This window comes from Mus caroli, unplaced genomic scaffold (assembly GCF_978045245.1).
Source record: "Mus caroli unplaced genomic scaffold, Mus_caroli_1 scaffold_18, whole genome shotgun sequence".
In the NCBI taxonomy this organism is placed as follows: domain Eukaryota; kingdom Metazoa; phylum Chordata; class Mammalia; order Rodentia; family Muridae; genus Mus; species Mus caroli.
In genome coordinates this window covers 64510-87404 of record NW_028227273.1, presented here as the reverse complement: position 1 = coordinate 87404, position 22895 = coordinate 64510, and the positions used below count along the sequence as shown (strand labels likewise).

Genomic DNA, 22895 nt, shown 5'->3' with positions numbered 1-22895 from the left:
TACTGGACCCCGAGATTATTTGGCGGGAATCGGGCCCCCTTCCCCTGCTTCATAACTGCGTGCGGAACAGAATTGAGCTTTGATCAGAATCTGCCTGTCTTAGCTGCATTTCTTTCTCTTGTCGCCTAGCCCCTCTTCTCTTCCAGGTTTCCAAAATGCCTTTCCAGGCTAGAACCCAGGCTGTGATCTGCTGGCCGGACACAACAGTTTACTACTCCTAGTCAGTGTCCTTACTCATATAAGAATAATGAATATGTGCTTTTAAATATTACACATATATATGAATATACAGACATAAACAGTTTAATAATTTAAAAGATATTCATAATTACTAAAGCCTTATTTAAAAAACAGTATAATAATTTAAAGATCCAGCATGGAGCTTCTTTCCTATCTTCTAAATTAGAATACAACTATCTTCATGCCTTCAGATACCTTGAATAAAGTAATCACAGCAGGACTTTTAAAATGATACTAATTCTTTATTTATATATATATTTTTTTTAAAAAGGAAATGGTTGACCAGTATTTTTAAAAGGGGGAAGAGGTATAACTATTTATGTAATGTGAAATTGTCTCCATATGAAAGACCCACAACGTGAGGACTCCCCCACGTTCTGACTCAGGAGAGGCGACACCCCAAAATCACCCACAAGAAACGATCTTGCTGCAACTGCAAGAGGATTTTTATTCGAGAGCGTTCTCGGGCCCATGGCCATACACCACGCAGGGGTAGAGGACCATGGCGCGCTGAGTAGCTGAGTAAGGGGGTATTTAAAGGAAGAAACCACAATTCATGGAGGTGGGGAGGGCGTTGTTGGAAAATACCAAAAATACCAGTTAAGAGTCACAAGGAAGTATAAAGTCACAAGTGTCAGGTTATCTCTCAAGACAGTTTCTAAGAGCCCCTAACAATCTAAGAGCCCCTAAAGATAGCACATTTGCATTGCAGGTTCCAGTAATGGTCAGGGTGTCATTCTTTGAATTGAACCCAGGAAGCAGGTGGGTGGAGGAAGGAATGTCGCTATCTGTTTTATGACCAGTACCTGGAGCACTAAGCCACAAAGGCTACACTCCCAAGCCTGGGCCCAAAAGCCTCGAATTTTGTTTTTACTTTGCTATACTTTTTTAATACTTCTTCATTCCCCCCTTTTTTTTTTTAATAGTTCTAATCTTAGAACTAGACACTATCTTCTCCCTGACATAGTTGATCCTTTAGGGCATGGTACTGTTATCTCAAAACTAAAAGCCACACTGCATTAATTCTTGTTTTAATAAAGGTGACTTGCCTATTTAACACACATGGACCTATAATTAAAAGCAGAAGCAAAATCAAAAGGGGTCCCATAAAGGTAGAAAGTAGGGTGGTCAAGAGTACAAGATAAGGGCCTTTCCACCAGAGTCTCAAGGTTTTCTGCGTGGAGATGTCTAGCAGGTCTTCTGGAGCAGGCCTTCTGGAGCTGCCTTTTTGCTCGCTGTCTCACTCACTGGAGTACCTTGAGCCTAGAGAACAAAGGCTGGGAAAGCAGCATGTCAGCACTATGTACAGAGGCTATTTTTACCAGTGGAGGGGGCCCCCTGTAGAGTAATTTATAGGGGGATCAGTCTAAACTGTCCAGGGGTGTTTCTAACCCTGAAGAGCACAAAGGGTAGGAGAGCTATCTAATCATTAGCGCCAGTCTCCGCTGTCAATTTGGTAAGGGTCTCTTAATTCTCTCTATCTGTCCTGAGCTTTGGGGCCTGCATGCACAATGTAACTTCTAACCGATCTCTAATATCTTGGCCAGTCCCTGATTTACCTGGGCAACGAAGGCAGGTCCATTACCTTACAGCTTTTGACTATTTCTTCCGCCAAGTCAAAGAGTCCTGTAACATAGTAGTCAAAGGACCTAACCACACCTTTGAATTTCTTGGCCCCCAGGCCAAGTCAAATACTGTCCATAACTCGATAGTGCTCCAGGGTGTATCTAAAGCTGGTCTCTCTGATGTCATAATAATCTTTAGGCTCTTTGACTGCCAGAATCATTGCTCCTTGAGCCACCTGTTTGGCAGTTAGATCTGCCATCTGATTTTCTTTAGCCACAGCATCTTAGGTCTTTCTCTGCAGATGTCAACAGCCCTCTCTGTCTGTATATTGCTCCGTACAGTGGCAAAAGCATACCTGCTGTCAGTGTAGACTTTTCTTTTGCCATTCATAGAGCTTGTCTCAAAGTCACAAGTTCAGCTTTCTGGGCCGACGTCCCTTCAGGGAGGCTGCTGGCCTAGATCACTTGCTTTCTGTCCACCACCGTACTGCTGTCCCCGCCTTCTGCTTACCTTTAACCTCGAGGCTACTGTCATCAGCTCGAACCCTCAGGCCAAGGCTGATCTGATCCTTCAGATCATTTCAAGTACCAGTTTCTCAGCACAGTGATGAGTAGGTGCAGTCTCACGCAGTGGGACAGCAGGTGGAATGAAGCGAAGGTCACTCGTTCAGTCAACAAAAAGTTCTGATGTGTCACAGGAGCATTGGTAGTCATCCATCAGTCAGGGGGCTTTTGGATAATGCTTTCAAGAGCGTGGGATGCCATTACAGCTAGTTACTGTCCCAGAGTGAGCTTATCAGCATCCTTGACAAGCAGATTATGGCAGCAATAGCTTTCAGGCAAGAAAATCACCCGCTGGCAACAGGGTGTAACTTCTTGGTTAGGTAAGCCACTGGCCTTTTTTAAAGTCCCAAAGTCTGAGAAAGGACTCCTCTGGTGACCCCTGATCTCTCTTCCACATAAAGAGTGAAAGGCTTGGTTAGGTCAGACAAAGGCTGGCCATCAGTAGGGCCTGTTTTATTTTTCTAAAGGCTTTCAGGTGATCTGGGATCCACACAAACACTTCCCCTTCCTTGGTTAGGAGGTACAATGGGAAGCTAAGGTCGCCAACCCAGGTGTCTAGAGTCTGTAGAAGCCAGCAAGTACCCAAGAATTTTCTTACTTGCCTTGGCGTAGTTAGCCACTACTTCCCGTCTCGAAGGGTGTATCTCAAGTAAGTAACTTCAGTCTGACACAGCTGAGTCTTTTTAGCTGAGGCTCGGTCTTCAGTTGCCCAGGTTTCCTGTCTAGATCCTGTCTTTTTCTTTCTCTCCTATCACTGTGGCCAAGATTCTAGTCAAATTTCTCTCTTGTCTACGATCCCTCCTGTTTTCTCTTTCTTCTGCCTCCCGTCTCTCTCTCTCACACACACTTTCTCTGCCTCTTTCACTAGATCGCCTAACTGTCTCCCTCTTTTCTCTGAAGCTTCTTTCTGATATCGGGAGCCAACTGCCTTATGAAGGCCGGCCAGGCCACTGAGGCCTTCTGGGCTTCCTAGGTAAGATCAAAGGGAGTGAACTGCCTGAAGGCTTCCATAAGCCTTTCAAGGAACATTGAGGGAGGTTCGATCGGCCCCTGCATTACCTCTTACCTTAGCCAAATTAGTGGGCCCATCTTGAGGCACCTTGGAGACCAGAGCCTGGCGTTAGATTTTCAAGCTCTCCTTACCTTCAGCCATGTTGCAGTCGCAACTGGGGCGAGTCAAAAGGAATCCCATGTTGATCTCATTTTGTAGCTGTGTAAACCGCTGTTGGCTTCCGGGCCATTTTTCTAGCTTCTAACAGAATTCTCTCTCGCTCTTCGGTTGTTAAGAGCATCTGCAACAGCTGTTGATAATCATTTCAAGTAGGCTGATGAGAAAACATAAGGAACTCTACCAACCCTGTGAGGCGTTGGGGATCCTGAGAAAGGGGGTGGTTAGTTTTTCAGTTATAAATACCAACAGAGGAAAATGACCAGTACTGAAGGGTTTAAAGTTTGGGCGGGTCCACCAGAGTCCGCCCGGACTCTGTGCTCTGCAGTTCCATGTACCCGCAGCGGTCCGCCTCTTGACACCCCGAGGGGTTTAGGGTTCCCTCGGCAGCTGGGGTTGAGGCTGTGGATAAGGGGAAGGTTGTGGACTAGGCCACTCAGGAGGCTTCATAGATTTTGGAGGAGCCGAATTGGCTGGTGGCTGCGATTTGGGAGAAACCTTTAATTTCTCTTGTAACATAAGAGTACAACCACAATTTTGAGTAGCAAAACCCAATTTTAACAGTGAAAACAATCTAGTTTTTTCTTTAAAAATGAACTCCAAAAACATTACTTGCTACAAATTTTGGTGGCCTGTTCCTGCACACAAACACAAGAAGGTGTAGCTGCCAATATTTCAAAAAGATACTACCCTAAATCTTATCTTTTATAAATCGGATTTCTAGGATAAGAATTACATAGAATATTACTCAATTTAGGCGTATCTTTAGAGACCTGTTCCCATGGATTGTCTCATGCTGCATGTTGTAGTTCTAAATTACTCTAACCCAGAGTTACCAGTTTTAAGTCAACTTTTTGTTACCAATGTTACAAATTTTTAATCATAACTAATAACTTATGAGCCACTAATCTATAACCAAGACATATAAAAACATATTTATACTTTTGAAACTATTTAGAAACAAAAATGAAATGGCCGCATACATTTGTTCATTTAAACCAAACAAAATTCTTAATTTTTCTAGCTGTAATTTCAAGAGAGGAGCACCTTGTCACCTGATGAATCCAATAATCACAAGCACAGAGATTTTTGTAGGAAAAACAGCCATTTGTTCCCTTACCATAGAACTTAAGAACTTGAGAAGCTGGTGGTCCCTATAAGAGCAGCGTTTATAATCAGCTCCTAGCAGGGCTTCTCTAGCCACACTAGATTCCTAACTACAGGTGCAGGGCTCCAAAGACCAATTAAAACTGTTTATTTTATTTTATTTTTTTACCAAATTATCCCCAGATAGTCGGAGAGTACTGCTTTTCTCAAAACCCATTCTCTCACATCTCAGGTGTAAACTATCTCTAGTCAGGGTATAAAGCACCTATGAGAATTACCTTTGCTTTTCTAGATTTTCACATAGCTCTAAACACATACACAAAAACACATAAAACAGAAACCAACAGATCCAGACACATTCGACCCTTTCTTGTCCTCTACAAGCAGGCAAGAGAATTAGACGATTTTGGAGGGGGAAGCTTCCGCTTCAACAGAACTCGGTCCCTCTGACCGATCCGGAGACGGCCAGGCGTCCCTGGCTCTCCTTACCTCCCAGGGCGTCCCCCAGGGCCACAGCCTGTGGTCCTCCTAGCACGTCTGCCGACCACAGTCCTCCGGTCCTTACGGCCCAAAAGGACAGCTGCAAATACCGACCGCGCGCACATTTCAGACCCCATCACCCCATCGTCTACAAACACCAGCATCCATTTCTACCTAGACGGCCAAAACCAGAGAAGCACACTTGTTCCTCACTCTGCCAGGTGTAAAACCAAGGCACGAGGTGGGACTCGAACCCACGATCTCGCAACCCGAAAACCAAGACACAAATTTCACTCTGCCAGGTGTAAAACCAAGGCACGAGGTGGGACTCGAACCCACGATCTCGCAACCCGAAAACCAAGACACAAATTTCACTCTGCCAGGTGTAAAACCAAGGCACGAGGTGGGACTCGAACCCACGATCTCGCAACTCGAAAACCAAGACACAAATTTCACTCTGCCAGGTGTAAAACCAAGGCACGAGGTGGGACTCGAACCCACGATCTCGCAACCCAAAAACCAAGACACAAATTTCACTCTGCCAGGTGTAAAACCAAGGCACGAGGTGGGACTCGAACCCACAATCTCGCAACCCGAAAACCAAGACACAAATTTAATAAACTCAGATGGATCCGAACTCAGACTTCGCCATGCTTCAGAAACATAGGACAAGACATAAATAACCCAACACAACAAGCACATGTTCCAATGTTCGTTTCAGAAAACAGACACTCAAAACAGAGACACCGGCCGGCACACACACACAAGAGGGGATCCCCATACCTCCAAGTCGGTTCTCGGGTGTGAGGGGTGGTCGCGTTTCCCGGCCAATGCACCAAATGAAAGACCCACAACGTGAGGACTCCCCCACGTTCTGACTCAGGAGAGGCAACACCCCAAAATCACCCACAAGAAACGATCTTGCTGCAACTGCAAGAGGATTTTTATTCGAGAGCGTTCTCGGGCCCATGGCCATACATCACGCAGGGGTAGAGGACCATGGCGCGCTGAGTAGCTGAGTAAGGGGGTATTTAAAGGAAGAAACCACAATTCATGGAGGTGGGGAGGGCGTTGTTGGAAAATACCAAAAATACCAGTTAAGAGTCACAAGGAAGTATAAAGTCACAAGTGTCAGGTTATCTCTCAAGACAGTTTCTAAGAGCCCCTAACAATCTAAGAGCCCCTAAAGATAGCACATTTGCATTGCAGGTTCCAGTAATGGTCAGGGTGTCATTCTTTGAATTGAACCCAGGAAGCAGGTGGGTGGAGGAAGGAATGTCGCTATCTGTTTTATGACCAGTACCTGGAGCACTAAGCCACAAAGGCTACACTCCCAAGCCTGGGCCCAAAAGCCTCGAATTTTGTTTTTACTTTGCTATACTTTTTTAATACTTCTTCACATACATAGTGAGTAAAGCATTTTTATTGCGACTGATTCTAGGATATCCAGGTCTCATAAGAAACACCTTGTCAATATTCTGTATGTAAAACCCAATAATTTCACTGGCATCTTTGGTTGAACTATGATAATTTTGAAATGTGGTGCCATTGAGAACTTAGAAAGAGGGGATAAACATTGCTTATTTCTCTCCCCGGAATATTCTTACAATAGATTGTGGATTTATTTGTTAAACCTATTGTATCTTATGGTATTAACAAATATAAAATGTTAGAATGATGTAAACATTGAAATAGTTTTAACAAAGTAGGATTTATATATAGATTATGAAGGAACTTTCCAACATGAGAAAAAACCTACAAATCTTTGCAAGTTCTGAAGGAATAAGTAAGGTATTTAAGGGACTTAGTATGAGACTTAAAGGAAATCCATATGGAATTAAAGTCTCTGTCCTCAGACAAACATTAATGACAAACTGGCAGTAATCTAAGCCTAATTCTACACTGTGTCCAGTCATCATTGAGAAGAGTCAACAGATAAAAGGATTAGGGTTAGGTTAGGTCTAGGGTTAGGGTTGCTGTTAGGGATTAGGGCTAGGATTAGCATTAGTGGTTAGGGTTAGGGGTTAGGGGCTAAAGAATAGCTCAGTGGGTAATAGCACTGACTGCTCTAACGAAGGTCCTGAGTTCAAATTCCAGTAACCACATGGTGGCTCACAACCATCCGTAATGGTGTCTGAAGACAGCTACAGTGTACTTAGATATAAGTTATAATAGATAATTAGATAATAAGGGTTAGGGGTTAGGAATAGGCTCAAACACATTCACTTTTGTGTGGCAAATTTTATAAAGTGTTTGAAAGTGGTGTAAAAGCAGTGATGGAGATCATCTTTTAGCAATACTTGATCAGAATATTTTCACCTTTCTGATACCACCATTGGCCCCGGCATGATTCTGGGAAATTCAATTCCAGGTGGAACCGGAGTTTCTAAGTTGTAGAAGTTTTCTAGGTGTGTATGGTGTTGGCTGGGTGGACAGGGCAAGTTCTACTTGCTGTGTTGCAAACCCTGTGTCAGAAAGCAGACATTAGATTAATCCTCAACTTGGTTTTGTGTGTTCTTCAGTAAGGCTGGTGTTGCCTGAAACCACAAGTGTGCCTGAGGGGCTTCAGAGCCCTTGCCTACCTTTCTGATCACCTCTGTTCCCAAAGAGAGCTCTAGAATATGGGGCCTCTGCTTGATAGATTAGTAGGAACTGGAGAGTCAGAAATATAGAGTTTAGGAGTCACTTTTAATTATTTTTGTAGGAGTTGTAAAGTCTGTGTTTAATTTCTATACATGTACAGCCAAACATAACATTGGTCAAGTACATGTTCTTTCGGTTGGATTTTTCTTAATTCTTTGGATGAAAACATGTTTATTTTTAGGGTTAATATTTTTTAGTCCTTGCCTTCATTCTTTCTCAAATATTGTACACATTCTTGATTGTTGTAGCTTTGTGGTAAGAACAAAAGTCACATTGTATCAAAGTGTGTACCATTCCTTAGTAATCTCATTAAAAATTTTATTGAGTTATTTCGCATGCCATATAGATTTGATATCAGCTCTCCTTTTATAAATTCTTATGAATTTTCTTTGGATTTTATTGAATGTGTGCTGCAAATTGAGCATAGCAAACATCCTTTTTTGGGAGGGAATACATCATTTTAATAGTTTTTATGGTAGTATAAAAAGGTAAAAGACATCAAACTACAGTAAGTGTATAAAACTGAAAATGATTTTTTAAAAAGTGTACAAAGCCATAGAAAAGGGAGTTTAGGATAGAATTTGGTAGCACAAAACATGTTATTTTTCATCACATAAATCCCACCAAATATGATTTAATTGAAAAGACAAAAATTGAAAATTAAATGTGGTTTAGAATTGAACAATGAATCTGAATGTGACATGCAACTGCTTATTATCATACAAAAACAAATTTTTACGGCAGACATTGAGATTCTCTACAGATATCAACTAAAATTAGTGAAACAGTGTTGTGTGGTTATACTTGAGGTAAAATGGCATGTAAATAGTGTATATATCTCATGCGTTTGGACATATTATCTACATCCATATAACATCCTTGCCTACCCAAAAAAAAACAGAGAACCATGTTCTCTGTTCATTCTTATTCTCCTATGATTATGTGTGAGTACAGTATTCTCATAAAATGACAAAATTGCTAGGAATCCCAGAAATGGCCTCCATATATTTTCCATGCACTTGGAATTAACTTAAAGAAGTATCAGAATTCTCATGCTTGTTGTAGTTAGATTCATGGTGGCCTAAATTATAAAATAACCTAACTTCTCATTAGTAGATAACAAGCTGGGTGCCTCAGGAGGACACTGACTGAATGAAGGAAGATGATAGCAATGGATGACAGGTGACTCATCTTCATTTTATTCTGAACAAATAAGCAGCCTTACTGAGATGGTGACCCTTTTATTTTTACTTTGGAGAATGGATTTAGACATTTAACATTTTGATGTATCACGTTGTATATGTTTCACATAAAATTAATGGAGCAATGCTGTATAACATTACATACGTATTTCTATTTTTTATATAGTTGTTTAAACCTCAGTTTTCCTTAAAAAGAAGCTAGACAACTCCTTTGGAATTAAACGAGCAGGAAACTGTAATTCACAATCCAAAGTCGTGAGAACTAACACAAGAAAGTGGTGACCTGGGCTTGTTTCCTGAATGATACAGATTTTTACATTGCTGAGAGCAAAACTTCTGATTTAACAGATGTAGACAGTGCCCAAGAATGAAATTGTCATAAACTCCTGTGTGATGCGCACCTTCTAAACTGACAGAATGATAACTATCTGTCAAAGTCATTCCTTCTTAACCATAGTAAGAAGCTTAACCATGGTGAATACAATCAAAAGGTTTCTCTCCAGTACATATTCTTTCATGATGATGAAGCCTACAGAATAGTGCAAAGGCTTCACCATATACTCACAGGGTTTCTGTCTCTAGCAATGTTTCCATTGCTAGGAATAGACACCATGGCCAAGGCAACTCTCATAAAAGCAAACCTTTAATTGGGGCTGGCTTTCAGTTTCAGAGGTTTAGTCCATTTTCATCATAGCAGGAAGCATGGCAACATGCAGGCAGACAAGGAGTTGAGAGTTCTGCATTTTGATCCAAAGGTATCCAGGAAGAGACTGTCTTTCAGGGGCTACCAGGAGGGTCTGTTATGCACTGAGTAGAGCTTCAAAGCCTACCACCAGAGTGATCCACTTCCTCCAACAAGGTCACACCTCTGAATAGAGCTACTCCCTGTGACAAACATATTTAAACTCCCACATTCCACTCCCTGGCCCCCATAAGCTTGTTGGAGTACAGGAATATATGGGGACCATACTTAAACATAGCATAATGAAAAATACATGAGGTCCAACTTTAAGTCCCCATCATCTATACCAGTCTCAAAAATGTTAAAAGTCCAAAGTTCAAAGTCTCTTCTGAAATTCATCCAATCATGTAACTGTAATCAAAGCTGCTGAGTTCTGCTGCTTGCTGGGCCTGGGACATGGCCCCTTCTATTACATTATCACCAGTTTTCTCTTCTCCAACTCCTTTACTGCCTCAGCTTGGCTGTCCTGAACTCAGAGATCTGCAAGGCTCTGTCTGTATCCACAGGCCTAGACCTAAGCTTTTCTTCATCTGCAACTTGTTCTGTATCAGGATGGACTTGAACTCAGAGATCTGCTCGATGCTCATCTTCTAGGGTTTAAGGGCATGTACCACCATGCCTGGACCTATGCTTTCCATTTTATATCTTATATTGAAAACCAAGAGTAGCAATCACAATCCATTTCTTGTCAATTTTAAACATACTTGTATCTCCTTATGTCAATATGTAAACAATAACCAGGTTTCTTTCTTCTATGTGTTCTTTTATGTTGCTGTAGATGACTGTGACTTTTAAATGCTTTACCACATTGATTACATTCATAAGGTTTCTGTCCAGTATATGTTCTTTTATGTCTTTGGAGATTAGTCTTACACCAAAGACTTTACAACATTGATTGCATTCTAAGGTTTCTTTCTAAAATGTGTTCTTGTATGATATTGGAGACTAGCGTGATGTGCAAAAGCTTTACCACATTGACTACATTGATAAGGTTTCTCTCTAGTATGTATTCTTTTATGTATTTGAAGACTATAGTGCGCTGCAAAGGCTTTACCACATTGATTACATTGATAAGGTTTCTCTCCAGTATGTGTTCTTTTATGATATTGAAGACTACTATTTTGTGAAAAGGCTTTATCACATTGATTACATTGATAAGGTTTCTCTCCAGTATGTATTCTTTTATGCTTTTGGAGATTATACTGAACTGCAAAGGCTTTACCACATTGATTACACTCATGAGGTTTCTCTCCAGTATGTGTTCTTTTATGGTTTTGGAGTTGACTAGGTCTTGCAAAAGCTTTACCACATTGAGTGCATACACAAGGTTTCTCTCCAGTATGCTTTATTTTATGATATTGGAGACTAGTGTGATGTGCAAAGGCTTTACCACATTGATTACATTGATAAGGTTTCTCTCCAGTATGTATTCTTTTATGATATTGGAGACTATACTGAAATGCAAAGGCTTTACCACATTGATTACATTCATAACATTTTTCTCCAGTATGTGTTCTTTTATGATGTTGGAGACTATACTGAACTGCAAAGGCTTTACCACATTGATTACATTCATAAGGTTTCTCTCCAGTATGTGTTCTTTTATGATATTGGAGATTACTGTGATATGCAAAGGCTCTACCACACTGATTACATTCATAGGGTTTCTCTCCAGAATGTGTTCTTTTATGTGTATGGAGTTGACTGGGTCTTACAAAAGCTTTACCGCATTGATTACATTCACATGTTTTCTCTCCAGTATGTGTTCTTTTATGATATTGGAGACTACTCTGTTGTGAAAAGGCTTTACCACATTGATTACATTCATAAGGTTTCTGTCCGGTATGTGTTCTCTTATGTATTTGGAGATGATTGTAACATGCAAAGGTTTTACCACATTGATTATGTTCATAGGGTTTCTCTCCAATATGACTTCTTTCATGCCTGCAACGATAATTGGCACATGTGAAAGTTTTACCATATTCAAACACTTTAACAGTCTATATGAATTTTATAATTTGGTCTAATGGTAAAGATGAATCAGATATTAAGGTTTTATCACTTTGTTTATATTCATGGTGTTCCCCCTCATTATGGGTTGTTTTACACCTTTGAAGATATCCATCATGGTAAGAGCATTTATTACATGACTCACATTTATAACATCCTTTTTATATATGAGATTTTTATATGATGTATTTTGCATGTCTGAAGATCAATGGAACAAGTCAAAGCTTTACCACACTGACTGCATTTATAATTTTTCATATAGTATGAGTCAAACCACATTTCCAAGTGAACCAGGACAAAGAGAATAATTGCCAAATACCTAGTACCTTAGGGATTTTCTGCAGTTTGACTTTGGGCATTGTCCCTGTAAACTCAGAAAACCTAGTAACTGCAAACTTATATCATATTCAGATAGCCTACCAAAGGCAGAATACTACATATCTTCTCATTGTTCTGAGACAGAAACAAGGGAATTGCTTCTTTCAATTTTCCTATGTTCACATGGCTTTTATACATTGTGACACATGATATACGTATTAAAAGAAGAATAACAAATGAAAAGTTTCCACACTGCATTCACACAGTTTGACATTTCACTCCTCATAAACATGTGGATTAAGGTTTGTCCAAGACAACATTCTTGACTCTCATAAATTGCCCTCTCAATAAACTTCGCAAAGTCACTACAAGTATATGAGCATCATCAACTTTACCATGGACTATTTGCTTATTAGAAGATTTTGGATGGGAGTTGGAAAGATGGCTCAGTGGTTAAGAGCAGAGGTCCTGAGTTTGACTCCCAGCAACCACATGGTTGCTCACAACCATCTGTAATGGGATCTGATGCCCTCTTCTGGTGTGTCTGAAAACAGCTTCAGTGTACTCATACATAAAATAAATAGTTCTTAAAAAAAAAAAAGGATATGTGAAGTGAGGTATGGGGCATGCACTCTTAAAAATTAGGTTTTGGAGCTATAACCTATTCAATGTGTATACCTTTTGCAATATCTAAGTGTTATGAGACTGAACGATTGGTAGTTCTACAGCATAGCTCTAATGCAGCTACAAATCAAATAAAGATATTGGTTAAGTTACTGTATCCTTATCTTTTTTCTTAGAGGAATGCCTTGTAAACACAAATCAGGTAACTGACTTGAGGTACGTGGTTCTGTGAAAATATTATAATCATAGCTACACTTAAAGGATTGATATTTTACACTCTTGTTTTTCTTTAGAGCTTCTAAGAAATACTAAAATTTCCTCAGTCATATTTATATCAGCTTGCACAAGAAAATTACCTTTCATGTCTTCTAGAACTTTGACAATGTTCTTCAATATGATGGTCTTCCCAGTTGTAGCCTAAAACACAATACCAGAAAATAAATGATATAGTATTGGAAATTAGACAAAATTCAAGTTACAGTGAATTTGCACAGTACTGTGAAAGCTGTGAACATTCCTTGAACCTGATTTACTCAGCTCATTCTTCCTCATTTTCAATTGAAATAACATAAGATCAATAACAAAAAAACATGTGTTCCCTTATTTTGAAAAGCAAAAGAAAATTCACAGTCTTACCTATAGCAGTGATGTTCTGGTAGGTCTCCAACATCACCTCTTCATAGAGACTTTTCTGGGAAGAATCCAGCAAATCCCACTCTTCCCCAGTGAAGTTCACATGCACATCATCATAAGTCACTGCATCCTAAAATATCCCATACATGTATACAACACAAAGCATGATACTAACATCACTGTAAAATAAATATATGCTTCCTTGACAATATATTCACATAATTCTGGTGCTTCCTCCACTTATTTCCTGACACAGAAGTTATAATCTAATCAGCAAGTTATTTTAGAAGGAAACTGAATTATGTGTTCACCTGTGTCACTTCTGAACCCTTTGAATAGGATATAGCCTTGCAAGACAAATTACAATTGATAGAGGGGGAAGGAGAGAGGCAAACAGATCAACATTATTAAGCACACATCAGAGAAATTGTATGAACAATCACAAAATACAAAAATGATGGGCAAGCTGGGTATGTTTGCTCATGGCTTTAATCCCATAGGCACAGGCAGGTGTATGTCATTGAGTTCCATGCCAGCCTGGGCTACAAGTTCCAGGACAGCAAGAGGTGTGTATTAAGACCCTCATTCCCCTGCAAAATGCAGTCAAGCCAACAAAAAAAACATAGAAAGAATTCAGAGATCTTTATTGAAGTTGCCTTTTCCAGACTCAGTATGAGGTCTATTGCCTTTTGTTTTGTATCTTGTTTGGTCTTTTTTGGCTGTCTACTCTTGGAGGTTTGTTCTTTTCTGAAGAGGAAATGGAGCAGGGAGAGTGGATCTGGGGAAGAGGGAAGGTAGGCTCGACTTATGAGAATTAGAGGGATGAAAAACAGTGGTCAGTGTACATTGTATAAGAGAAGAATTTATTCCAATTTAAAAACATTAATTCAATTTTTCCTAATTGTAAATGCAAAGGAGAGAAGCAATAATGAACATAGAGAAGCAAAATAGGAAAGACCAGAAAGGAATGACTTTGACAGATAGTTATCATTCTGTCTCTTTAGAAGGTGAGCATCACACAGGAGTTTATGACAAGCTCATTCTTGGGCGCTGTCTACATCTGTTAAATCAGAAGTTTTGCTCTCAGCAATGTGAGATCTGTATCACACAGGAAACAAGCCCAGGTCACTTTCTTGTATTAGTTCTCACGACTTTGGATTATAGAATTACAGAGTTTCCTGCTCATTTCATTCCAAAAGAGTAGCCTTGCTTTTCTTTAAGGAAAACTAATGTTTAAACAAGTATTTTTAAAAACTGAACTACATATGTAATGTCATACAGTATTTCTTCATTAATTTTATATATTAAACATATATAAACTGATATATAAAAATACTAAATGTCTAAACACATTCTCCAAAGCAAGAATCAAAGTGTCACCACCTCAGTTTAGCTTTTTGATCATAAAAAAAAAAGTTGAGACACTTGTCAAAGACATTTTTTTTTTTTTTTTTTTTTGGTTTTTTCGAGACAGGGTTTCTCTGTGTAGCCCTGGCTGTCCTGGCACTCACTTTGTAGACCAGGCTGGCCTCGAACTCAGAAATCCGCCTGCCTCTGCCTCCCGAGTGCTGGGACTAAAGGCGTGCGCCACCACGCCCGGCTGTCAAAGACATTTTTATTTAACTATAACTTACTGTCATTCTTTAAATTCAAACAAAACAGTCTGTTTCTTAATGCCATTTTTACTTTTTCATGCAATATGATTCATTAGCAGAAAGCTCCCACACCATCCAAATAAAGCAACTTTCTGCATTTTAATGTATCCTATAATAGCACATTTGCTTATCATCTTTGAAACAACTCTTGCTACAAAAAATTCACATACCAACCAAAAAAAAATGTTGTAACAACCCTCTGAAGGTGATTTTTTTTTTCAACTAGATTTTGTGTTCTTTCTGCCATTCATTTTCTAGTGTTACCAGTAGTGTAAACAAGATGGCTGAAACTCTCATGCTCATCTGCCAAATGAGAGTGCATTAAAGATTAAAATCAGATGGGAGAAAGAATTGGGCAGATTGACAGTGCCTAAGCTGTAATTACATGCTGTTTTGTAATGGATATAGCACTGACTGTGAGAGTATAATCCTTTATAAGTGTATAATCCTTTAACCATTGCTATCGTCTTCACTCATTCACCTCAGTGTCCTCCTGAGGCACCCAGCTTGTCATCTACTAATGAGAAGTTAGGTTATTTTATAATTTAGGCCACCATGAATCTAAATGCAACAAGCAGGAGAAGTCTGATACTTCTTTAAATTTATTTCAAGTACCTGGAAAATATGCTGAGGAGATTTCTGGGATCCATTGCAATTCTGTCATTTTATGGGAACTCTGTATACTGTACTCACACATAAACATGGAATAATAAGAATGCATAGAGCACATGGTTTCCTGGTTGTTTGTGGTAGCTAATGATGTTATATGAATGTAAATCTGTGCAATTTTACCTCAAGTATATCACCTATCCACCTACCCAACACCATGCATACCTTTCCTAGGTATGCATACCTCTGCATCTCAGAAACTCCTTTTGTACCCTGAAATTGAATTTCCTTGAATCATGCCAAGGTACATAGTATTAGTGGAAAGGTAAAAAGATTCTGATCAAGTACTACCAAAGGATGATCCCCATCACCTCCTTTATACCACTTTCAAAACTATTTATAAAAGTTGTCACACAAAAATGAATGAAAAGGGGCTGGTGAGATGGCTCAGTGTGTAAGAGCACCCGACTGCTCTTCCGAAGGTCCAGAGTTCAAATCCCAGCAACCACATGGTGGCTCACAACCATCCGTAACGAGATCTGGCGCCCTCTTCTGGAGTGTCTGAAGACAGCTACAGTGTACTTACATATAATAAATAAATAAATAAATAAATAAATAAATAAATAAATTGAAAAATGAATTCAAAAATTCTAGAAACTAGAACTTCAATTTTCCAATCTGTCTTCTACGGCACACCAAAAGCAATGCTTGTGTGTGCACACTGGAAAGGGATATTATAAGCACCAGGACTTTCCACTACCAGGGTTTCAGTGTCTTCCTGTCACATCTCATCTCATCCCATCCCCCTTTTCACCCACTCATCCAGGGAATACACACTCAGGTAAGGTAAGAGGTCACGGGCCTCTGCCCAAGCCACCACATGGACCAAAACTGAACCACAGTCCCACCCACAGGCCATCTCAGTTCAAGCAGATAAGACTCAGCATGCTCTTCCTGGTCTGGAGTGCCCCCCATACTCACCATGACATGGCTCATGGTCTCCCTCACTGCTCTCTACACCTACATCAGGACAATCCTTGAAAGAACCTGAAAGCTACCTCCCACTAGTGATCCTGATTGCTAGGCCTGTCCAAAGTCCCTCATTAGCTTAGACAACCAAGCTAGGCCTCAGGACAGAGAGATCTACTAGGGGATCAGAAATCAAATGACTCAGACAGCTGAGGCCTTCCTAGTTCTGCCCTTCCACCCTAGGGACAGACAGAGCCCTACTCTGGGAAATCTGAATTTTAGTAGAACTTTCCAGTCTCCCAGAGGACTTCCTGTTACTCTTCCATGGCACAGGGTCCTTTGTATGTACATTCCATTACATAATATCCAGTGGAGTCATCTCTACCTCATAGCTGGGAAGTCCTAGAGCCAAACTTCTGTCAAATCAAATAGTAACAACAATTAAAGCAAAATGTGGCCATTAATTTGAAAACAAGAAGTGGTCAATGGGAGGTGAGTGAAAAGAAAGAAATGAAAGAAAAGACATGGCTTCTCCTAGTTATGGTGTAGGAGAAATTTTATTATTGATAAAAGGGAGAGTATAGCAAGACATGGGGACATCTGGGAAATTTCAGAGTGGGGATGACCCAAGCTAAGTAAGCAGAGAGAAGAGGGTACAAGGTAGAGGGTGAACCAGATCAAGAGGTCAGTGTTCTAGACAAGGGACTGAGGTATACATTTTACATATCAAAGCAGACCTGGCCTCCAGGTTTTCCCAGCACCCATCAGTCCCTATCTGCATAACCTGCCCCCGAATTTGAACTTTCCAGCCCAGAGGCTGGGCTGGCTTCTCTCAGAGGCTCTTTCCTATATGATCCAGACATTGTGGTCTCCTCTTGCTCCTTCCCTTCCCTTCTCTCTGTGCACACAACCTAATGTCTTTCTTTTCCCTCTCAAGCCACCCCTCCCAAAGAGACTTCCCCAATAAACCTACATTTAATCTAATTTAATCTGGATTCAACTGGCTTATTTCAAAGGCAGAGAAATAACCTAACATCCTTGAAGAAATAACCTATCAATTAGGAGGGTAAATTATAGATAAAAAAAGACCAGCTAACAAAATGGTTGGATTACATAAGGAAGGGCAGCTGAGAGACAGACAGACCAACCCCTGGCCTAGAGGGCAGTTCTACCAGGCACACCTTGAAACAGGAAGGAACTGAGGAATGTCAGAGAGAACTGACAGCCACATCTACTTTGATCTGTTAGATAGGCACCACAGTCATTTGTCCCAGGGTTTGAGACTTAGCAGTAGAAAAAAAATGAGAAGGTTCAAATGATTAATTATAATTCTCAAAAATTATTTAAAAAGTTTGAACAGGCTTTATGGTCCAATATTGTTCAGAGACTAGACATATGTATTAGAGCACACCAAATATTATTCATACCTTTTCTCTCAGGTTGTGCACTTTCAGACAAAAATATAACAATCTTTTTTTTTTAAGATTTATTTATTTATTATATGTAAGTACACTGTAGCTGTCTTCAGACACTCCAGAAGAGGGAGTCAGATCTCGTTACAGATGGTTGTGAGCCACCATGCTGGGATTTGAACTCCGGACCTTCGGAAGAGCAGTCGGTGCTTACCAACTGAGCCATCTCACTAGCCCTAACAATCTTGATATGCACAGTGACACCAGTTTGTACAGATCTTCTGTATTGGTTGAACTAGTGTAACTACAGAAATTTGGCCTCTAGGAATAAATTAAGTTCCATATCCATATTCTTGAAGTTTCCAAAATGGCCAGTTTTGACTTTTACTGATCACTTAAAATTGATTACCTGAGTACTCAGTGCTAAAGCCAACTACTGTCAAAACAGGAAACTCCCACTTTCTTTCCTCCACAGCCTTTCTGTGCTGACTTCACCAGCTTTAAAGCTGGTCGATGAATTCAATTGTTACATGGGTCCCTCTTTATCTATAATTCTCAAAAAAAGCCATGGAGGATAGAGGACTGTCATTCACTAATGCCTTTTCCTTTACACTGAGCAATAGGGCCCAGACTGAAAGGTGTATGACTCTCCTGAAGGTACAGTGCAGCAGAGCCAGGATTAGGTCTTCAAAGCAAGTCTTAACTACATATAATGACCAAAGTCTCAGCTACAGAATACACTGCTCTAAACAGAAACAAATATCAAAGCCTCCGAGCAAAAGGAATGAAATTCTTAATGATGAGGAAACTTTAATTCTTAATGATGAGGAAACTTTGGAGAATAGAAACAAACAAGAGATTACAGCTGTGGTAAAGAAAATGAAATTCAAAAAGTAATACCAACAATTAACTTTTTAAAAAGATAAATATATTTGACAAAACACATAGGTATACTAACTTTGAAAAAGAGCAGACATACCTGGTAGAGAGAATGACACTAATAAGACAGTGTGTGACCTTGTCCCTATGTGCAATGTTACTGCTGACAAACACAGCACAGCCAATGGTTTGTCTCAAATTTCTGAGCTGACTTAACTGTATCAGTGAGCATTCCACATACCTCCACAGGACAACATTGGTAATTCAATATTCACTGACTCAAGTTAACATACCCAAATTATTCACCCCTGCAATCTGGTCTGTTTTTCTTCACATACATGAATTAATACATGCTAGGAAATTACAAAATCACTCACCCTGCTTGTATAAGGTTTTTCTTCATAATGGTGCTCTCTGCAGCTGACTCCCTTAAACTTTAATCTGTGATGTAGCTATTGCCTATCCTATTTCACTGTGCAGTGCACACAGTTCCTCATGTACTGGTCTGAAGGCAGAAGCCATGCTTCACATGCACATCCTTTTCCTGTTGCTGCAATGGGCAGTTCACTACATGACTCCAATGGGTGATTTTAAAACTCTCTTGGGGTACAGCCTTTTAACTAAAGAATTTAGGAAGTTTAATCAAGAGGCCAGCAAGGTCATTTCCATGGGGAGCAACAGACCGGCAGCAAGGTGACCTGAGTCAAAAAAGCTTTTTTTGGAAACATCTTTCTAAAAGGCTGAAGATACAGTAGTCTTAGACTTAACATGCCTTCCCAGGGAGAAATCACTCTATACAAAATTAAAGATTACTTTTTAAAAAAATCTCTATAATGATAGCACAAACTCAGCTCTATCTAATGCTCTTTTAGGATCAGGCTTCATGTTATAGTTTGGACAGTTTAAACAGGGACAGGAGACTGCAAGTCTAGCCAATGAGGTAGATGGGAGATTTTTACAGCAAAGATATTCCAGAAACTATTTCTTAAGTACACTAGTGCCCTAATCCAAAGGTTGATTTTTCAGTGACAGGGGACTAAGTCCAAGGACCCAGAGGATGAAAAAGCCAAAAAGTAGAAGGTAGAATGTATAAAAGTGTGCTGGAGAGATGGCTTTGCGGTTAAGAGCGCCAACTGCTCTTCCAGAGGTCCTGAGTTCAATTCCCAGCAGCCACAAGGTGGCTCACAACCATCTGTAATGGGATCTAATGCCCTCTTCTGGTGTGTCTGAAGAGAGCAATCATATACATATATATATATATATATGTGTGTGTGTGTGTGTGTATCTTTAAAAACGAAAAAAAAAGAATGAATAAAAGTTGTGATGGGGAGATCTTGCAGGAGCCATGTCTTGTGCTAAGTAAAGCTCTTAAGAATAGCATCCTGTATACTACTTACAGAGAGAAGATGGAAATAAATGGGAGACTTCTAAGAAGCTGCACAAGATTACTCCTTATCTCAAGAACATTACTCCTGGGCAGTGGTGGTGCAGGCCTTTAACCCCAGTACTTGGGAGGCAGAGGCAGGAAGATTTCTGAATTCAAGGCCAGCCTGGTCTTCAGGACAGCCATGGCTACACATAGAAACCCTGTCTCGAAAAACCAGAAAAAAAAGAAAGAAAAAAAAAGAACATTACTGGCCAAGCCTACAGCCTACAGTGGCCTTACAACTAATAACCACAGCCCCACATGGCAGAAAGAGTTGGGTTCTGAGGATATAAATTGTCATGAAGGCCTTGGCCCCAGACCATTACCACCTTTCCCAAGGATATTCCTGGCTTTAGAAAAGGAGCTCTATTTTATTCTTAATACATTGTAGTCATAGCAAAAGCTCCCAAGGGCTAGGCCCCAGTCCATTATTGGCTCTGCCAAGTATGTTCCTGGGTTTGAGAAGGAGTTGTCATTCTTTATTCATGAGGGCTTTAGGGAAAGACTTACTTGATAAGGCTAGCCCTTCATACAACAGTGTTTCTCTTTCTCTCTCTCTCTCTCTCTCTCTCTCTCTCTCTTTTTAATTGTTTTATTTATTTACATTCCAAACATTGCACCACTATCTGGTCTCCCCTCTCAGGATGCTTTACCTATTCCCTCTCCCCTTTGCCTTTGAGACCATGCTCGATCACCCCATCTCCACTCCTCTCATCCACTCACCCACCACCACCTCACCTTCCTCATTCTCCTTCCCTGGGGCATCATGTCTCTACAAGATTAGGTGTATAGTCTCTCACTCAGTACAGGCAATGCAGTCCTCTGCTACATATGTTCCTGGGACCATGGGCCAGCCCATGTATGCTCTTTGGTTGATGGCTTAGTCTTTGTGAGCCACGAGGGATCTGGGTTACTTGATTCCCCTAACTGTTCCATAGGGGTCCCTGACTGGAGTTATTGGTTGGCTGTAAGTATCTGCATCTGTCTCAGTTGCTGATAGAGCCTCTCAGAGGACAGCCATGCTCGGCTCCTGTTTGCAAGCACATAGATGTTTTTCCTTCTCAAATGGATGTCAACCAGTGTAGTCTTTCCCATGTGGCAGAACTATGCTTTTCTCAATTAGAAAATGGGGATTTCAGGCACACCAGTCCTTAATGTTGATTGTGACTCTAATGATGGACTGAGCAGCTTGTTACAGACCTGCTTTTTGTTATGAGCATGTACCAAGTGGCTGGTTGTACATCACAGTTCTCTCCTTTGTTATGGTTTGGAGCCAGATGTTTAGACAAACCTGGTGAGCAAACATGTAAATCCTAGCATCCTAGTCTCTAACCAGCCTGCTTAGCATACTAATCTGTGGGGTGTTTTTGACGCAGTCCTCCATCAGCTAAATGCTACTTACTGTCACTATTTCCTAAGCTTGGTAAGTCCTTTACATCATCAATTCTACCCTACTACATCTCAGCTTAATATGGGAGTGCTACCCAACACATGAGATGCCTTTTAACAGCTCTACAAAATTAACTACAAATGGATCTTACACCTAATAGATAAATGGTAAGGGCAAAACATAGAAGATTCAAGAGAAACTAGGGCTCTCCAAGTTTGGCATCCTGCCCATGATATTTCTACAAGCAAGCCCCTAGTCCAAATGTTTAGAGCAGATTCCGCCCTGATACTGATGTTATTCAGAGTTCACCACCTGTTTTAGCAAGTGAGGAGCATCACAAAGGACCGCACAGGTGGCCACATCTGGTTACATCTGGGTGATGCTTTCCATTCAGTCCCAGAGAGGACCCACCACCTCAGCTCGCACTGCTCAGCCACCTGCCCCTACCCATTATAGACAGTAACCCTGCGCTTACCATGTTTCAAAAATCGGAGCTTACTTGAGGTCCCCTCAAAGCACCCAACAGCAGAGCTCAAAGCAGGATACAGAGACTCATTCAAGCCCGCGCAGCCAAAACAAAACTTCCAGCAAGGCATCCGAAGAACCCGCCTCATTGTCTGACTGGCAGTTCCGCAGGGGAGCCTTGATTGGCCAGTGAGCCTTACCCCTCCTCTAGGTTAAAGTGTGTTTCCCGTCCCGGGCCAGGCCTTTTACAGATCCCGGGAGTGGTTTGCATTCCGGTAGCATTTGTGCCTGTCCACCAAGAGCCTCGTCTATCTCTCGTCCCATGCAGCCCTGGGGAGGACCCACCATTGCAGCTCCGGCCATCCGCCTGCTCCTCCCCTTTGTGGGCAGTGATCTCACACTCACCATGTCTCAACTTCGGAGCTTACTTGAGGTCCCCTCACAGCACAAGCAGAACGAAAATAACCATTAAAGCCTGCACAGCCGAAACAAACGTGCAGCAAGCCACACGGAAGAACCCTCCTCATTGTCTGACTGGCAGTTCCGCCCGGGGGCCTTGATTGGCCAGTGAGTCTTACCCCTCCTCAAGGTTAAATAGAGCTTCCAGTTCTGGGTCAGACCTTTTCCAGATCTCAGGTCTGATTTGCACGCCAGTAGCATTTGTGCCTATCCTCCAAGCCGTGGGAGAGGACACACCATTTCAGCTCAGGCTCTTCAGCCGCCTGCTCCTCCCCTTTGTGGGCAGTGGTCCTGCACTCACCATGACCTCCTTCGTAGCTTGCTTGAGCTTTCTT

At 40.9% G+C, this 22895-nt stretch overlaps 1 protein-coding gene across 2 annotated transcripts; it reads right to left on the bottom strand.

The window, feature by feature from the left end:
• Positions 1-546: 546 nt before the first annotated feature.
• Positions 547-22610, bottom strand: LOC147000342 (uncharacterized). Of its 2 annotated transcripts, XM_085833322.1 has the most exons (4): positions 22507-22610; positions 13300-13426; positions 13020-13080; positions 547-11655 (listed from the first exon to the last, which is right to left on the bottom strand). In XM_085833322.1, the coding sequence occupies exons 1-4, from the start codon at positions 22507-22509 to the stop codon at positions 10614-10616; spliced, it is 1233 nt and encodes a 410-aa protein (XP_085689448.1). In that variant the 5' UTR covers positions 22510-22610; the 3' UTR covers positions 547-10613. The 2 variants fall into 2 exon arrangements, with proteins under 2 accessions (XP_085689448.1, XP_085689447.1); XM_085833321.1 differs by lacking the exon at positions 13300-13426 and having other exon boundaries at positions 22112-22610.
• Positions 22611-22895: the final 285 nt, after the last annotated feature.

Bases quoted from the DNA above. Each gene is read 5' to 3' on its own strand.
- LOC147000342 (XM_085833321.1), bottom strand. From the start codon at position 22,250: ATGAGGCGGGTTCTTCGGATGCCTTGCTGGAAGTTTTGTTTTGGCTGC. The intron at 13,081-22,111 runs GTAAGCGCAGGG...ATTGTGTTTTAG, and splicing joins GCTCCGATTTTTGAAACATG to GCTACAACTGGGAAGACCAT. The intron at 11,656-13,019 runs GTAATTTTCTTG...TTATCGTTGCAG, and splicing joins AGTTCTAGAAGACATGAAAG to GCATGAAAGAAGTCATATTG.